The sequence below is a fragment of the Fimicolochytrium jonesii genome, assembly GCF_025526975.1.
Source record: "Fimicolochytrium jonesii strain JEL569 chromosome Unknown EV422scaffold_9, whole genome shotgun sequence".
Taxonomy (NCBI): Eukaryota; Fungi; Chytridiomycota; class Chytridiomycetes; order Spizellomycetales; family Powellomycetaceae; genus Fimicolochytrium; species Fimicolochytrium jonesii.
In genome coordinates, this window is record NW_026515676.1 from 550,168 (window position 1) to 564,360 (window position 14,193).

General features: G+C 54.0%; 4 protein-coding genes across 4 annotated transcripts; 2 read left to right on the top strand and 2 right to left on the bottom strand.

Annotated features, from left to right (window-relative positions):
• Nucleotides 1-1,633: 1,633 nt before the first annotated feature.
• On the top strand, nt 1,634-4,073 carry EV422DRAFT_527165 (uncharacterized protein). The gene is made up of 3 exons (XM_053070194.1): nt 1,634-3,080; nt 3,163-3,428; nt 3,540-4,073. Exons 1-3 carry the CDS (start codon nt 1,968-1,970, stop codon nt 3,805-3,807), a joined length of 1,647 nt encoding a protein of 548 aa, XP_052926316.1. The 5' UTR covers nt 1,634-1,967; the 3' UTR covers nt 3,808-4,073.
• Nucleotides 4,074-7,255, bottom strand: EV422DRAFT_619573 (WD40-repeat-containing domain protein; the record flags this gene model as incomplete). The annotated part of the gene is made up of 9 exons (XM_053074070.1): nt 4,074-5,261; nt 5,324-5,402; nt 5,515-5,666; nt 5,740-5,860; nt 5,991-6,240; nt 6,320-6,415; nt 6,565-6,669; nt 6,853-6,921; nt 7,037-7,255. 9 exons carry the CDS (start codon nt 7,253-7,255, stop codon nt 4,301-4,303), a joined length of 2,052 nt encoding a protein of 683 aa, XP_052926317.1. The 3' UTR covers nt 4,074-4,300.
• Nucleotides 7,256-7,452: 197 nt separating this feature from the next.
• Nucleotides 7,453-11,220, top strand: EV422DRAFT_527170 (uncharacterized protein). The gene is made up of 5 exons (XM_053070195.1): nt 7,453-7,820; nt 7,900-8,323; nt 8,395-8,629; nt 8,698-8,881; nt 8,949-11,220. The coding sequence occupies exons 1-5, from the start codon at nt 7,568-7,570 to the stop codon at nt 11,042-11,044; spliced, it is 3,192 nt and encodes a 1,063-aa protein (XP_052926318.1). The 5' UTR covers nt 7,453-7,567; the 3' UTR covers nt 11,045-11,220.
• EV422DRAFT_527176 (poly polymerase catalytic domain-containing protein) lies at nt 11,221-14,141 on the bottom strand. The gene is made up of 9 exons (XM_053070196.1): nt 13,890-14,141; nt 13,387-13,798; nt 13,219-13,321; nt 13,082-13,150; nt 12,288-13,002; nt 12,142-12,215; nt 12,004-12,076; nt 11,587-11,933; nt 11,221-11,509 (listed from the first exon to the last, which is right to left on the bottom strand). The coding sequence occupies exons 1-9, from the start codon at nt 14,073-14,075 to the stop codon at nt 11,473-11,475; spliced, it is 2,016 nt and encodes a 671-aa protein (XP_052926319.1). The 5' UTR covers nt 14,076-14,141; the 3' UTR covers nt 11,221-11,472.
• Between the last annotated feature and the right edge of the window lie 52 nt (nt 14,142-14,193).

Consider the following 14,193-nt stretch of genomic DNA (forward strand, 5'->3'; position numbering starts at 1 on the left):
GTTGCGTCCGTTGTTCACACTTCTGTTTGCGATATGCCGTGAACGAGCCTTTTTTTCGAAACGGGTTCCGCTCCTCGGTATGAGATGACGGCTGCATTTTTGCTCTCTCTCAATGATGGGGGGGGGGGGGGGAGGGGGGGAGGAACAATTGAAACGGGACGGAGATCCAGCCGGGTTGGCGTCGAAGTCCAAGGCGATGGATCAGACTCATCAGAGGGATCCCCCGGTGCGACTGGGACGCGCCTTCGTTTCGGTCTTTGGGACTGGGAACCACTGCAACATCACGTGACCGTCTGCTTGATTCAACGAAATGGAACGCGAAACCCAACGTGCTTCCTGGTTGGAGCTATTCAGCGAGCTATTCCATCTTGCTGAGTTAGGGTTAGGGTTAGGGTTAGGGTTACTCGTGCTGGGAAACTTATCGCACGGAGACGAACGGATATCCACTCTCGGAAGCACATCTTCATCCGTTGCTTTTCGCCTGGTCGTTTACATACCGAACTTGCACAGGTCCATCCCCCAAAATCTTAACCAACAACCCACCCAAGCAAGAGTCCCAAGCAAGAGTCCCAGCAAAAGAAGATGGGTATCTCCTATCACCACCGCTCGCTCACCCCCACCGTCTACCACCACCTCACCCAACAATCCGCCTACCCCTTCCTGCACCTCGTTACAACATTTACTCTCCTCTTCTTCACCCTCTACAACCTCTCCCACCGCCTCCTCAACAAAACTGACACAATCACTGTACTGATGAACCAAGTTCAACCGGCATTCGCAGGCCGAGCTTCGGATGAGGCCAGTAGACTTTGGATGACTTCAGCCATTTTATATCGAAGGTCGCTATGCCTTGAGACAGACAGGACTCCCAACATACTAACCTGCACAAGTCATACTATGCTTCCGCCCTCGCTGTGAGTCTTTGGTTCGTTACCCAGGTTCAACCTCACAGAAAGAACTGCCAAGCTATGGTACGGACAAGGATGATGAGCGATCCGGCAGTCGTAGAGGAGGTGCCGGTAACGTTGGGTATGAGCGCGTTGGGTCTGAGGGCGTTCGTAGAAGGGGCTTGCTGACGAAGCGCGTTGAAGAAGAGGTGATCGCCTTGAGAGAGTGACGTACTAAATTCACGTGAGTGAGCGACATCGATTTCAATTAGACCCTGAGTCGTGTTTTCCCCCCCCAAACACTGACGACGGCGAAAAACTCAGTATATAACGTTACGCTCGGACAATCATCCCATCAGCTGCAGCAGACCCATTAATACGTATTGAATATCGGCGCCTTACTGCGTCTTCCACCCAGCACCGAACTCACCGCCTCGCCTTTTCCGATAAAATCCTTCCCGACAAACCCCACTGTGCTGCTGAAACACAGCTGGTTTCATGCAAAGTGGCTGTCTAGTCGCAATCTGCTCGCCATATCATCCTTTTATTATGCCTTGTTGTACTCTGTGCGAAAAATCCTCCTCCCTGGCATACCATCCCCTGTCCTGCCGTTGTCGCCGCACCCTTCTCAAGCAGCCCACTGCAACATTACTTTCCGCCTCTCCTTTCACCGCCATAAGCGGCAAATATACCTCAAAAAGGCGACAACGAATTGGGAGACGATTTCGAGATTATAGATTAGAGACATAAGCGAAAAATGCAATTAAATGTGAGTATCCTCGCGAGCCGCGAGGTCCCATTGCGCCAAAGGCGCAATACTCTCTAAGTTACTTCTTAGCGAACCCTAGCGAGCGTCAGATCTTTTGCGAGCGAAGCGAGCACTACATTGCACCGAAGGGGCAACACTTTCCATACCCACGTAGATGGTTGACATTCGATGGTTGATGGGTTGATGAGTAGATGATTGGTCTGGTTTGAGGCGAGGTCGTCTTATAAATTGTTCATTTTCCCTCTCAGAGATATGCAGTTTTGGGTTTACCTCGAAAGGTGAGGAGCAACGCAAACAAAGCCAATTCTGCCATGCCACTCGACGGCAGCGGCATCAAGCCGACGCTCAAAGCTGATCCAGCGGCAATGGCGCAGTTGAGGGAGCTTTTCCCGTTTGTGGCTGAGCATCAGCTGGAATCAACATTGGAAGCGGCTTCCAACGATATAGCGCAGGCAGTAGCGATGCTGTGTAGCGCAGATATGATCTCCATGCAGAGCATCGAAAAGCCGGGAGCATCCCCGACGGCCGTAAATGGTTCACGGGGAATTCATTCACCGACCACATCCGTCAGTCCAAACTCGAGCCAGCCTTCCAGCGTGTTTGGCGCTTCCGCCGAATACCAGCTATTATCGTCACTGTTTCCCTCCCTATCCGTGTCGGCGTTGGAAGAGGCGTACTCCAACGCAGGAAACAACATGGAAACAGCCGTAGATCAGCTGTTGGCCGCCGATAGCGAGTCATCCGACGACAGTGCATCTGGCCTCTCTGGCTCTGAATCATGCGCCGACTCTGCCAGCAGCAAACCTTACGACGATGCCTCCTCTACATCTTCCTCCATGACCCGGAGCAGTCGAAGCACAACTGGATCCAGGGGAGCTGAAGAGACGACCCATCCACGTGGAAGCTCCCAACCCCCGCGATACGCTGAGAGCATGGAGGCATTGACGGCCATGTTTCCGTCCCACACGCACAAAACCATCACTTCGGCTCTAAAGACACATTATGGGGATGTAGACCGCGCCACCACCTCACTCGCCAAGCTCATGCTGGACGAAACTGGAGCGAGTCAAACGTGTGATGATGGCTCTGATTCAGCCCTTGCCGTTCTCGTCGACGTGTTCCCAAATCATAACGTCGATATTTTGAAACGGACCCTGAGACGCACGGGTGGGGTGGACGCCGCGGTCGTTGCGTTATCGGGTGGGCCTGATAAAGAGACGAAAGCTGCTTGGAGTGGGAAAGGCTCGTTGTTTGTGGACACGGAAGATGGAGATGTGGCTGGAACCCCACGGAAAAGTGGGAAGAAGGGGAATGGAAGTTGGAATACGAAAACGAGCCTAGGGGAGAACAAAATATGGACATTATCCATGACTGGGGCCTCTGTTGCGTCGAGTCCGCGGTTCTCGGGGCCGCCCGCTGTTGAGGTAAGACTATACACTGGACAATTCCTTGTTGGCGGCCGATTCATTAGTCTCATCGCCAACCACGTATTCTTCTGCCTCGCAGTCGCCGAAACCCGGACTCCTCTCACCCCAAACTCCAACCAACAAGCACGCAACAACATGGCAAGACCCCAAAGAACTTCGCCAGATGGCGCACGAGGTTCGCGATAGCCGCAACGAGTTGTTCCGCCGGGCTGCCACCGCCTTCCGCAAAGGCAATCTCACGGGCAAAGGCTCTGCCGCTTACTACAGCGACGAAGGACGCATTCTTACGGCTCAGATTGCGAGGTGGAATGAGCAGGCTGCCAAGTCGATTATTGAGCGGAATAAGTACGTAATTGGACACGATCTAGTTGATTTATTTGCATTGGTGTTGTTGAGAGGGAATAGTTCTCCCTATTGTGCATGCCACTCACCTCATCTCCTCCCTTACCTCACCAGCGCCCGCTTCCCGCACGACCCCAACACGATCGACTTACACGAACTCACCGTCCGCGAAGCAGTCGCCTACGCCCTCGAAGCCGTCAACGCCTGGCACGCCCGCCCAAACACATCTTCCTCGCGCCCGCTGAAAATCATCGCTGGCGCAGGCACGCATTCCTCTGACGGCGTCCGCAAGGTTTATCCAGCAGTAGTGAGAGCGCTGAGAGCGAAGGGGTGGAAGGTGTCGGAGGAGGGTGCGGGGTGGTTTTTGGTTAGGGATCGGTGAGGGTCTCTTATCGATTCGACCAGCCCACTCTTCCTCCTGGAATCTTTTTTGGCCCGCGACTCTCGGCTTTCACTTGAGCGACTACCCTCACCGTAGCACACCTTCGCGCGTGCCATACACCGACGTAGATATTTTGGTCCTCATCCTGCTGTCTCGTGTAGACTGTAGACACCCTTCCGACGCCGCCTTTTGTGTTTGGAACTGCCACTTTGTAGATATGAACTTTATTTGCACAGTCTGAATATACCCTTCAATACTTCTGGAATATGACCGAGTGTTTCAGTGTTTGATTAGGAGCGAAGATTGTATATACAGTGTAGAAGGGGGATCCAGCTTCGTTTAGACTCAGGTAATTGTTCCTCCGAGATGTGCTTCGCAGAGCACAAGATACAGTTACGTGGATGTTTCCGGGAGTTTTGTGCGGATATACCTATTGCTCGCCCCAGTTCTGTAGGAGCAAGCCGTGTACGATTGTTTCACGAGGAAAGCGCTTCTACCGACGCCCGTCATTTGGTGGATTATTTGTACCCGTGCCTCCCTGCCCGAACGCGTTCACAAGGCCCGAGTTGAGAGGAATGCCTTGTGCCGCGAGTTGCGAGAGAATCTGTTGTGTTTGCTGCTGCTGTTCTTGCTGTGAGAGCGGGTTCGGTGGTGGTTGTACTTGTGGGTACGCCGGTCGCCCCTGCTGTTGGTGTGGCGGCGGCGTATTGCTCATTTGTTGCGGATATTGCTGGAATGGCGGACGGGCCCCTCCTGCTCCTCCTCCTCCGCCATTCCACCCACCACCTCCGTCATTCCGCCGCTCCCCGTCCCTTCTGTCACCACCCGGCCCGCCAAACCGCCCCTCGTTATACGCCGGCCCAGCCCCTCGCCCCGCGCCAAACCGCTGATCCCTGGCATCAGGCGGGGCGAACCGCTGTTGGTGCTGCGTATTGCCGTAATTGCCGCCGCTGCTGTTGTTGCTATTATGCCGCGAACCCATAGCCACCAAGTTGGGGTTGCCCTGCGGATTATTATCTCGGAACTGTGGCGGCGGCGGTCGACGGTCGCGATGGGCATCTTCATAGCCGCCGCGCTGCTGTGATGCGGCTCCTCCATCGTGGTCTCTCCGCCCTGCAGGTGTCCCCTGCCCTAACCCAGGCGGTAATCCCGATCCCAACCCGGGCAGCAGCGCCGCTGGATCGTGTGCTACTACATCCGGGACTGTGGTCGTATGATGGTGGGCATCGTCTTGATGGTGGTGGTGGTGATCGTCGTCCCTCGCGTTCCCATACCGATCATCGCGCACGAAACTGAACACGTCGCTCATGCCGTCAGCGGGCCTGTTCCGCGCCCAGAAGCGGGTGGTATGGTCGTTGGAGCCGGAAACGAGGATGTGGCCTAGCGGGTGCCAGTCGAGCGCAAAGACGGAGGATTCATGTGCTGCTTCGATGCCGCCAGTTGAGTGCTCGACGCTGTTGACAGATGAATGGATCAGAGAAGTGCTTGGGGGAAGTCTGAGAGTTGTTCTGCTTACCCAACGTTCCAGAACATCATACTGCCATCCGTTCCACCACTAACGAACTCTGTTTCGTGGAAGGGGTGCCATGCCACGGCTGGATACCCGGCGAGAGTCACATGTAAGTAAGCAACTGGGCACTAGAGAACGCGGGCGGAAGCTGCTCCATTCTCTCCACTTGGCTCTATGACCGGGAATGGTAAACTTACACTGTACGTCCTTCTTGTGCCCACGGAAGGTCTGCATCTCCCGCATCGTTCTGATATCGAAGACTCGCAGCAGCTGGTCGCGAGAGGCTGTCGCGAGCCAGTTTCCGTTCTTATTCCATTGAATGCCCAGAATTGTGTTCTTATGACCATGACTAGCAAAGACAGGATGTTAGCGTTCCGGCAGGGTAGATCCGTATGAGTGGAAGGATTCAGTAAGCAACTTACAGCGTTGAGAGAGCCTTCCCTGTCTTGGGATCCCAGAGTTTTGCCAGATTGTCCTTGGATCCCGATGCAAGTAGGCCTTTGCTTGGATGCCAATCAATGCATTTCACATCCCATCCGTGCCCTGCATACCCATAGAATGTGCGTCAGCAGCCGCATGGCACTTTCCTCTCTCTCCACATTTCTTTCATGTCTTCCTCAACAACTCCGCGTATTTTGCTCACGGCTTACACAAGCCCCTGACAACAACATACCCGTCAAGACTCTCTCCTCGATTCCATCAGCAAACGACCAAACCTTGATCGTCCCATCATCCGAACAGCTCGCAAACTTTGCATCAGTCGGCGAAAAGCACAAATCGCGCACCGTCTCCTTGTGCGCGACCACCACTTTGAGGTTATTAAGGTTCGACTGCCAGTACTTGACAATGCCACCGTCATCGCCCGTGATCAGCCATGTGTCGTTATGTGACCATACCATCGTGCGTACTGCTGTGTCGTGTGCCTGGAAATGGAAGCAATCTAGTTTAGACTCTGAATCGTCAAATCTAAACGTACGAGACATGGAAGAACCACCCCATTACCTGCATGATGGTCTCGAAGTTGAATGTTAAACCGTTCCATAGCGTGAATTCCCCACTTGAGGCGCCTGTAATCAGTCGTCGGCCGTCTGGTGTCCACTATATTCGATGTTCGCAGAAGGAAGGAGAAAGACCATATATCAGGAAACTGCATGCCAACGTGTCCTTTCCATCCCCTACCGCAGTCCATCCCTCTCCACCCCTCAACCCCCACTTCCCAAATTCGGAACAAAACAAGCATTGCGCACCCTGACAGCGTTTATGGGACATCGAATTTTATTGGTAGAAGTATGCACAAATTTGGTAGTTATTGAGGTTGATGGGTTGTTCGGATAGCAAAAAGGAGCTAGGACCTATTTTGTTCCCCATTTGCGCAGAGAAAGAAAAAGAAATACCGGTGATCAACCGCCATGCCTTCATAATACAACTCCCAGGCACAGCGCTTTTGCCTTGGAATATCAATGCTCCGATAATGCGTCGCTCCGCTCGTGCTGTTGCAAAGACAAGTGAAGAAAATGATTGAAATGCGAACTTACATCGATGATGAAATTTGGGTCGGGCTGTACTGCCAAATGCTGCTTCCAGTTCCTTTGATATGCTCGTGTCTGTTTGGATTGAAAATGTTGAGAGGGCGCCCGCAGAAACCACAACCGCATGCTTTGCACTCCAGTGCCTGCAAGCCCTCTTTTCCCCCTAACGCACGAACGGAATAATGCATACCTCAAGGTGGCGAATAATAAAGGCGTTGAGGTCGATAGTACGCCTTTGAATGGCCTTGCGCACTCGCTTCCCGTCGATGAACTGCTGCCCCCCACCGCCTCCCCCACCATACCCGCCGCCGCCGCCTCCTCCTCCATACCCTCCCCCGCCTCCACCAGACCCGCCCGCGAAACGGCGCTGCTGATAGGGAGCTGGCCTGTTTGCCTGGTAGGAGGCCATGTTGCTACTCTGTACTAGTGAGGTATGATCTGTTCAGCGACTTTCCCACGATATCATCAACGCTGGTTTTGAGACCGAGGACTGAGTTGAGTATGAACAGGTTCAAAAGCGGGAGGGTGAGTCACACACGCGCTGTCACTCCTCTGCTTGCTGTCAGACGCGTAGCTCTCCTCTTGCTCTTTTGATCTGACGGATGGCTTTTTTCTCTCTTCTTCATAGCATCTTCTCGCGCATCCGCCTCTCGTTTCCTTTGGAGCAAACAGCGAACCAGAAGATTGCCGGCAGCTGGGGAACGCAATCAGACGGCTAGATATGGCTATCCATCCACCGCTGCTGCATCAGCAGCAACAACCGCTGCCCAAGGCCTCCATCGCTCGCGCAGGCGTCTATCCGTCCTTCCTTAAACGTGTTCCGGCCCCAAAGGGTGGATGGGCCCCTTCAGACCGTCAGATGGGAATGAACAAAAGAAGGATGTCCGATGCACAGAGAGAGGATATCAGGCGCATCGCAGATGCGATCTTGGATCCTGATGCCAATGGTTCGGGCCCGAGCGATCCTCGATTAGGTATAGAGGAGTAGTTGGACTTGAATGTGTTTCACAAGCGATTGTACTAACAGACATTTCTCTTCACGAACGATCACAGTAACGACTTCGAGCCTCATCCCCAACACGCATTACAAACTTACCCTCCGTCCGTCCAACCCATCAGACAACCTGCATGGCCCATTTCCACCTGCACATCCATCACACGCGCACATTCACGACCCACCCATTCTGGAAGTCACAGATGTAGCGGATCCTTTCGACCGCTACACTTTCTCATGTACATCAAATGCCCTCGCTGCCGTCGCATCACACGCAGGTTGGGATGCTGAAGAGGATGACATTGAATTTGACGATGATGGTAGGGAGAACCGGAAAGGATTCGGGCGCAAGGTAGCGCATGACAAGAGAGATGGAACTGGGATACCGGACGAGGAGGAAAATGACGAATACAAGTCGTTGTTCGCAAAGTTTGCAAAAGTTCTGAAATCGCTGTTGAGGAAATGCGAGGATGAGCCAAAACAGTAGGTGACGGTTTGCACGCTCTGCTTCGTTACCAAGGTCATCAGAATGCTCATGCCCGTGTTTCGCATAGGTACTCCATTACTGTCTCACATACACCAGCGACAGCCCCCGCGGCGAGCACGATCATTTTGAGAGTCTACAAGCAACTCCCTGTGTCCAGCGCTGCGGAGCGGCAAAGTATCTCAGGCCGCGACGCCCCACCCTCGCGCAAAACAAAACCACGCTTGATGCTCCATTTGGTACTCCAAAAGTCGGACTGGGAAAACACCAAGCGGGATATGTGGGGAGAGATTGTGAGGTTGAGGGTAAGTGCCTTCCATGGATGATTCGTCACTTTTCGTCATCTGGATGTTGATGCTCATTTTCGATTCAGAAACACAACGATGCGTTGACCCTCCGTTTGCTGCAAACCACCGAATACCTTTGCAAGCACAAGCCGTCCCTGCTGCCGACCTCTTTAGCCAAGGCGCTACTACATCCTCGATATGATTCTCCGTTCAAAGGGTTGGCTGGTGCGCACGGGATAGGGTCTGATGGCACTGACAGCGATAGAGAAGGTGGGTGAGCAATTATCGCAGATGTCATGGCCAATAGGACTTCCCACTGACATCGATGCATCTCCAGTGATAGAGGCACAGCCACTCAAGCTTAACATAATATACCCACCTGCACCAGCACCAATCCCACACAACACACCCGTACAACCGCATATGCCTGCATCTGAGCCTGCGCCTTTGCCCAACACATTACCACCGGACGCACATCATCATCACTTCTGCCGCAGGCATCACTGCTGTCGTCACCTCTGCGACAACAAGCATGCTCATAAGCATTACGCCTCTGATGTGTCGGCGGCTTCGTCGCACCAACATCAGTCCCATCAGCGAACCCGCCGTCATCACGAGAGCAAGTCTTGCTCACGATGCATCCGCAGAGCGCAACGTGCAGGCATCGACATCACTTCCCCTGCCTTCCATCATCAGTCACACCCCACAGTCGCCCCACCGATCGCACATAATCCACATATGTATGCTCCACCCGCTCCACCCCACCAGCCATCCTCACACATGGAAAAGGAAACCTTCATTGCAACCCTCCACCGGCACACCCGCCTTCTCCACGACTCAACCCGCGGTGCGCGGCGAGTTGGCTATTACACCCTCACCCTTGCGCACTCCACACGCCCGTTCGAGCATTTCACGAGCGGGAGGATCACCGAGGCGGGGTGGGTAAGGACAATGCTGGGTGGCCAAGCGGGTGCAGATGCTGGGGAGTATGAGGATGTGGAGGATTGGGAAAGTGGGGGAGGGCAGGCAAGCGAGGGAGTGAAGGATGTGCTGTTTGGGGAGTACATCAAAAAGTGTGACAGTGAGCCGGGGGTGTATCGTGCGGTGTGGACGGCACATCCGGCGGCGGCTAGGGACATGTTTACGGCGAATATGGACCCCACGCAGTGTCGTTCCACCCATCGTCACCCGAGACATAAACATTCGCACAATCACAAGCAGTGGTGTATCTACCACGACACGACCGCACCACCAGGGCCAAACGTCGCCGCGACCGCCACAGCACCTATCAGCTACGCCACTTCGCCCGCAGATTCCTCAACATGCACCCTCACATTGCAAACACGCGACCCACCCGACAAGCGGTGGCACACCGTAGTCGCTCTCCCCTTCCACCCTACTTCAAACGCCACGGTAATGCACGAGCTACGCGCCACATATTTCGCGCTCACCGAGGAAGTCGAGGAGAAAGCGGGGCGGCTGCGTGGCGTTGTGGAGGGCTGTGTCTGCTCGGAACCGGGGATTGTGCGCGGGCTGGGCGAGTGGGTGAGCGTGATTGGGCGTGGGCATGGGCATAAGGAAGATGGTGCCCATGGGGTTGAAAAGAGGGACAGAAGGCCGCTTAGCGAGATTGGCGGAGGAGGAAGGATGTTTGTTAACCAGGCGAGCCGGCCGCCGGATGTGTTTTGGCGCGATCTGGATCCTTCTACAATCCTCTCCCGCCGGAAAGAGCAGGATTCCCCACGGCATCAACCGGTTGCTAGTGCTCAGACACTACAGCCACCGCCGCCCAAGGCCACCCACGCGGTTCCGCCACTGCCGCACCGTCGCCCTCGCCAACAGGCTGTCGACACGAGCAAAAACCTTGCACATTCCACCATCGCTCAAGCACCACCTTCTACACAAACCGATACCCACGCATGCAGCCGCCCCGGACGCCACGCCCGGCGCGACCGCAACCACATCCAGCGCATGCAATCCCGCAGCCGCAGCCGCAACCCATCACCATCAAAATCCAAGCGGCGCGCCGCTGCAGAACAGAAGGCAAAAACCTTAGGCGAACTGCAACGCGCGTTGGATTTACTGAATGAGCGTGCGGAGAGAGTGAAGGTTGTTGCACGGGAGGCGCATCACGGCGGAGAGGTTGAAGATGCGCGATCTGAGCGTGTTGCTGTCCGTGATGAGGATGATATGGCCTATGATAGAACTGGGCATGAGAGTGCGGATGCGTACGCATCGGCCTCCGAGCGCAGTAGAACTACCTCTGAGAGATTGAGAGATTACCTCGCGACAGTTCCACCGCCGCGGGCGTTTCTGCGGCCGCGCAGGGAACTCTCGGGGGGCTCGGATGGCGACTCCGATGATGAAAAGGAAAGCGAGCGAGGGTGGCCGCGGAACTGGCGGCCGCAGCGTGATGCGCGTATGGCGTGGTAAAAGGACTCATGTGTTTGATCTGTGTGATGACGGGGAACGAGGCAAGCGGCGAGGAAGGGGCCGCCGCCGCTGCCCATTTGCGCATTCCGGCCGCTGCGTTTGCTGAGCGAGAAACCAAGCCTCAAAGGCCTCCCTCCCTCGCATCATTTGCGTCCCATATCTCATGTGCACGTATGTGCTTGATATAATGCACGCGTATATGCTTAAAATAATGTACATATACAGCTTCTCTCTCTCTCTCTACTGCAATGCCGGCTCTTTTGATTGCGGTAGTTGTACAAGAATGCAGTTCAGTACGCCGCGGATGAATCAGAAACTGTACAGGCCGTGCTCTACCGTCGCGATGCTACGCCTCCACACATGGTGGTTACGCTAATAAGATGAAACGTGAAAGCCAAGGACTCCGAAAATGTGCCGCTAATGATTGTCTAGTACTTGTGCTTAAACCGCGTGCGAATCAGGTATCTGCGAAGTCGTAACGAAGTCACCATAGTCATGTGCGTGCTCAAATCTAAAGAAGAAGCGAAGTGCACCCCACTTACCTGATCTTCGCCTGCTGCACTTTGTACACGATGAACTCATCATATTGCAGGTATGCGCCAGGAACCTTGCTCGGTACGCCCTTTCCGCACGGCACATTCACATCGGGCTCGTCAGGGAGCGCAGTGTAATCCTTCGGGTCAGGGGTTGTTTGGCCCTGCCCGTGAGTGGAATGGCACCCAGCGGCCTCGGCGCCTTCGCCGGCATGGTAATCTGCGTTGGTCAATTTGTGCGTGTCGCCCAATTCCACTTCGCAGAGAAGGAGAATGCCAGTTGGCGAGGAGCGGCTGGTGCAGCAGTAGTTGGCGCTTTTGGAAACCATGTTGGCGAAGTAGATCCCCTTTCCGAACTGTAAGCAAGGATGTGTATCCAGTTGAGTGCCTGCGGGGTGGCATAATCCAACCGCGTAAGAAACGTACCATGTAACCAGTCACTGGAGCCTCTGGTGGTGCAATTTTCAATCCTTGAGACAAGATACCGACAAAGTTTGTGCTGAGAGATCGAAGTTCAATCGCCAGTGACGGTCGCAGGAACCGGACGGGTCAGAATCTACTTACAGACGACTACCATGCCAGAGCAGCTGTTTGTTATGCAACGATTTGCAGCGATCGGCCTCGTCCTCACGCGCAACCTTATTTGATTGGCATCGGTCAAGACCCCAATCTCGTATGGACAAACGGATCAAGCGCACGCAAGAACCTACATCGAAGATGTCCTCAATCTCAAGGCTGTAGCTGTTGTGCGTGGCCGCATGCGTGTTCTTCATGTACTTTTCGATCAGAGTGAAAGTCGGCGACTCCCTATCTATGGGTTTAAGACCCGTGTTCAGCGACTTGTAATGGTTGTCGATGGGATTCGAGTCCAAGAGATTCTTCGTAGACTTGAGAATCTCCGTTGCGACTTCGATGTCCCCAAGAGCCTCGACCATTTCAAGCTTGGACTTGAGCAACTGGGGCGTATTGATCACCGTCGGCCGGGTGGTGTTGGGAAAAACATGTGGGATGATGGTGTAGAAGAGGCTGCTCAATTCGATCAAGACATCCCTGCTAGGCTTTGGCTTCGCCAGTTCATCGGAAATTGCGGCCAGAGCGTTATATCCTTTCTTGATGTTTGTTTTGGTCAGCTTCCCCAACGGCAACTTCTTGGCGTCATATCCAATTTCGACCATGCTTTGAGTCATCATTTCCACATTGAATATCAGACTAATAAGATCTTGAACTCGGCTCGGTAACTTTGAATCCGGGACTTTGACTTCTTCCTTCACAGCATCTCCATCCTCAGATGCTTTCGATTCCTTGTTGTCCTCCAGATCATCTCCGTAGTCGCGTTCGAGAAGGAAATATTTCCCTGGGTGCTTGACAAACTCAGCTCGATCGTCCCAGTCGTTCTTCGTCTTGTCCCGAAACTTTCCCTTAAACCTGCAATGTTTTGGGGCAGCTTATTTATCACCTGCACAATGGATAACACATCAAATAAAGAACTTCATTTATAGCTAACCCGGCAATTGCACGGTCCAGGGAAATTTGCTCCAGCTTGTCCTGCCCGGTAGCTCCGACCCTTCCCCATCTGGAAACGATCTGTCAGTAGAGCGTCTGAGAATGGAGGCATCCAGATGGCGTGACGCCGCCCCAAACCTGTTCCAAAGGTAGTATGACTTGTTTGCGTCGTCTTCCAGCACTTGGATAACATAGAATTTGTTGTTGTTGTTCTTGATCTCCGTTTGGTTGAGCATGCAATCTGAACGTGAGGAGAATCGATGAGAAGATTTTCTCGTGTAGGGAGCACTCCGTTGCGAAACCCACCATACACGCCGGACTCGTCCTCGTATACGTGGCAGGTTCGTGCCACAGGGCAAACCTCGTCAACAACGGCGTTCCCTTTCTTGATGAATTTCACCATTTTGGCCGGCTCCTCCGGCACAGCATCTTCGTCGTCTTCGGTTTCGCGTTTTCGCTTGCTACCGGCTTCGGTCTTTGTTTTCTTTCCATTCGTTGGCTTTTCCTCTTCGGCCTCATCCTCATCCTCCTGCTCGTCGTCCTCGTCTCTTTCATCGGCGTCCACCTTGAAGTCCTCAGTGTTCAAGATTTTACCTTGCTGGGCTGAGCAAACGAAATAATCCAGGGACACAACGGAAACATCGGTGCGCCCCTTAGCAGTTTTCAACTTTGCTGACTGCTTAAGAACATCGTCAGGTACGACCACAAGGTGCGTTAACTGTGCCAACGGGAACGATATTGTCAGATGGCTGAAATCAGGAGGCACGCTAGGCGATACGATCCTGTCGGAGCGAGACAGCCGCACTCACCGCTTTCGTCACAGAGGCGACGACTTTCCCGCCACAAGCGTTGATATAGGAGAGCGCTTGACTTGCTCTCCGGTCTTTGGCAGCATAGGCAGAAAGGGTGATGACGAGGCTATCGAACAGGGTGGAGTCCGGGACGGCAGGAGTATCGGTCTTTGCAGCCTGCTTCCCTCTTGTCTTGGGCGGCATTCTGAGAGCGCAGTTCTTGGGTGAGGAGGGGGTTGTGGCAGAGAAGAAGCGGCACGACGTTCAAGGGCTTTTATGTATGCGCCGGGTAGAAGCCACGAAAGGGCGAGCGGTCACTGGG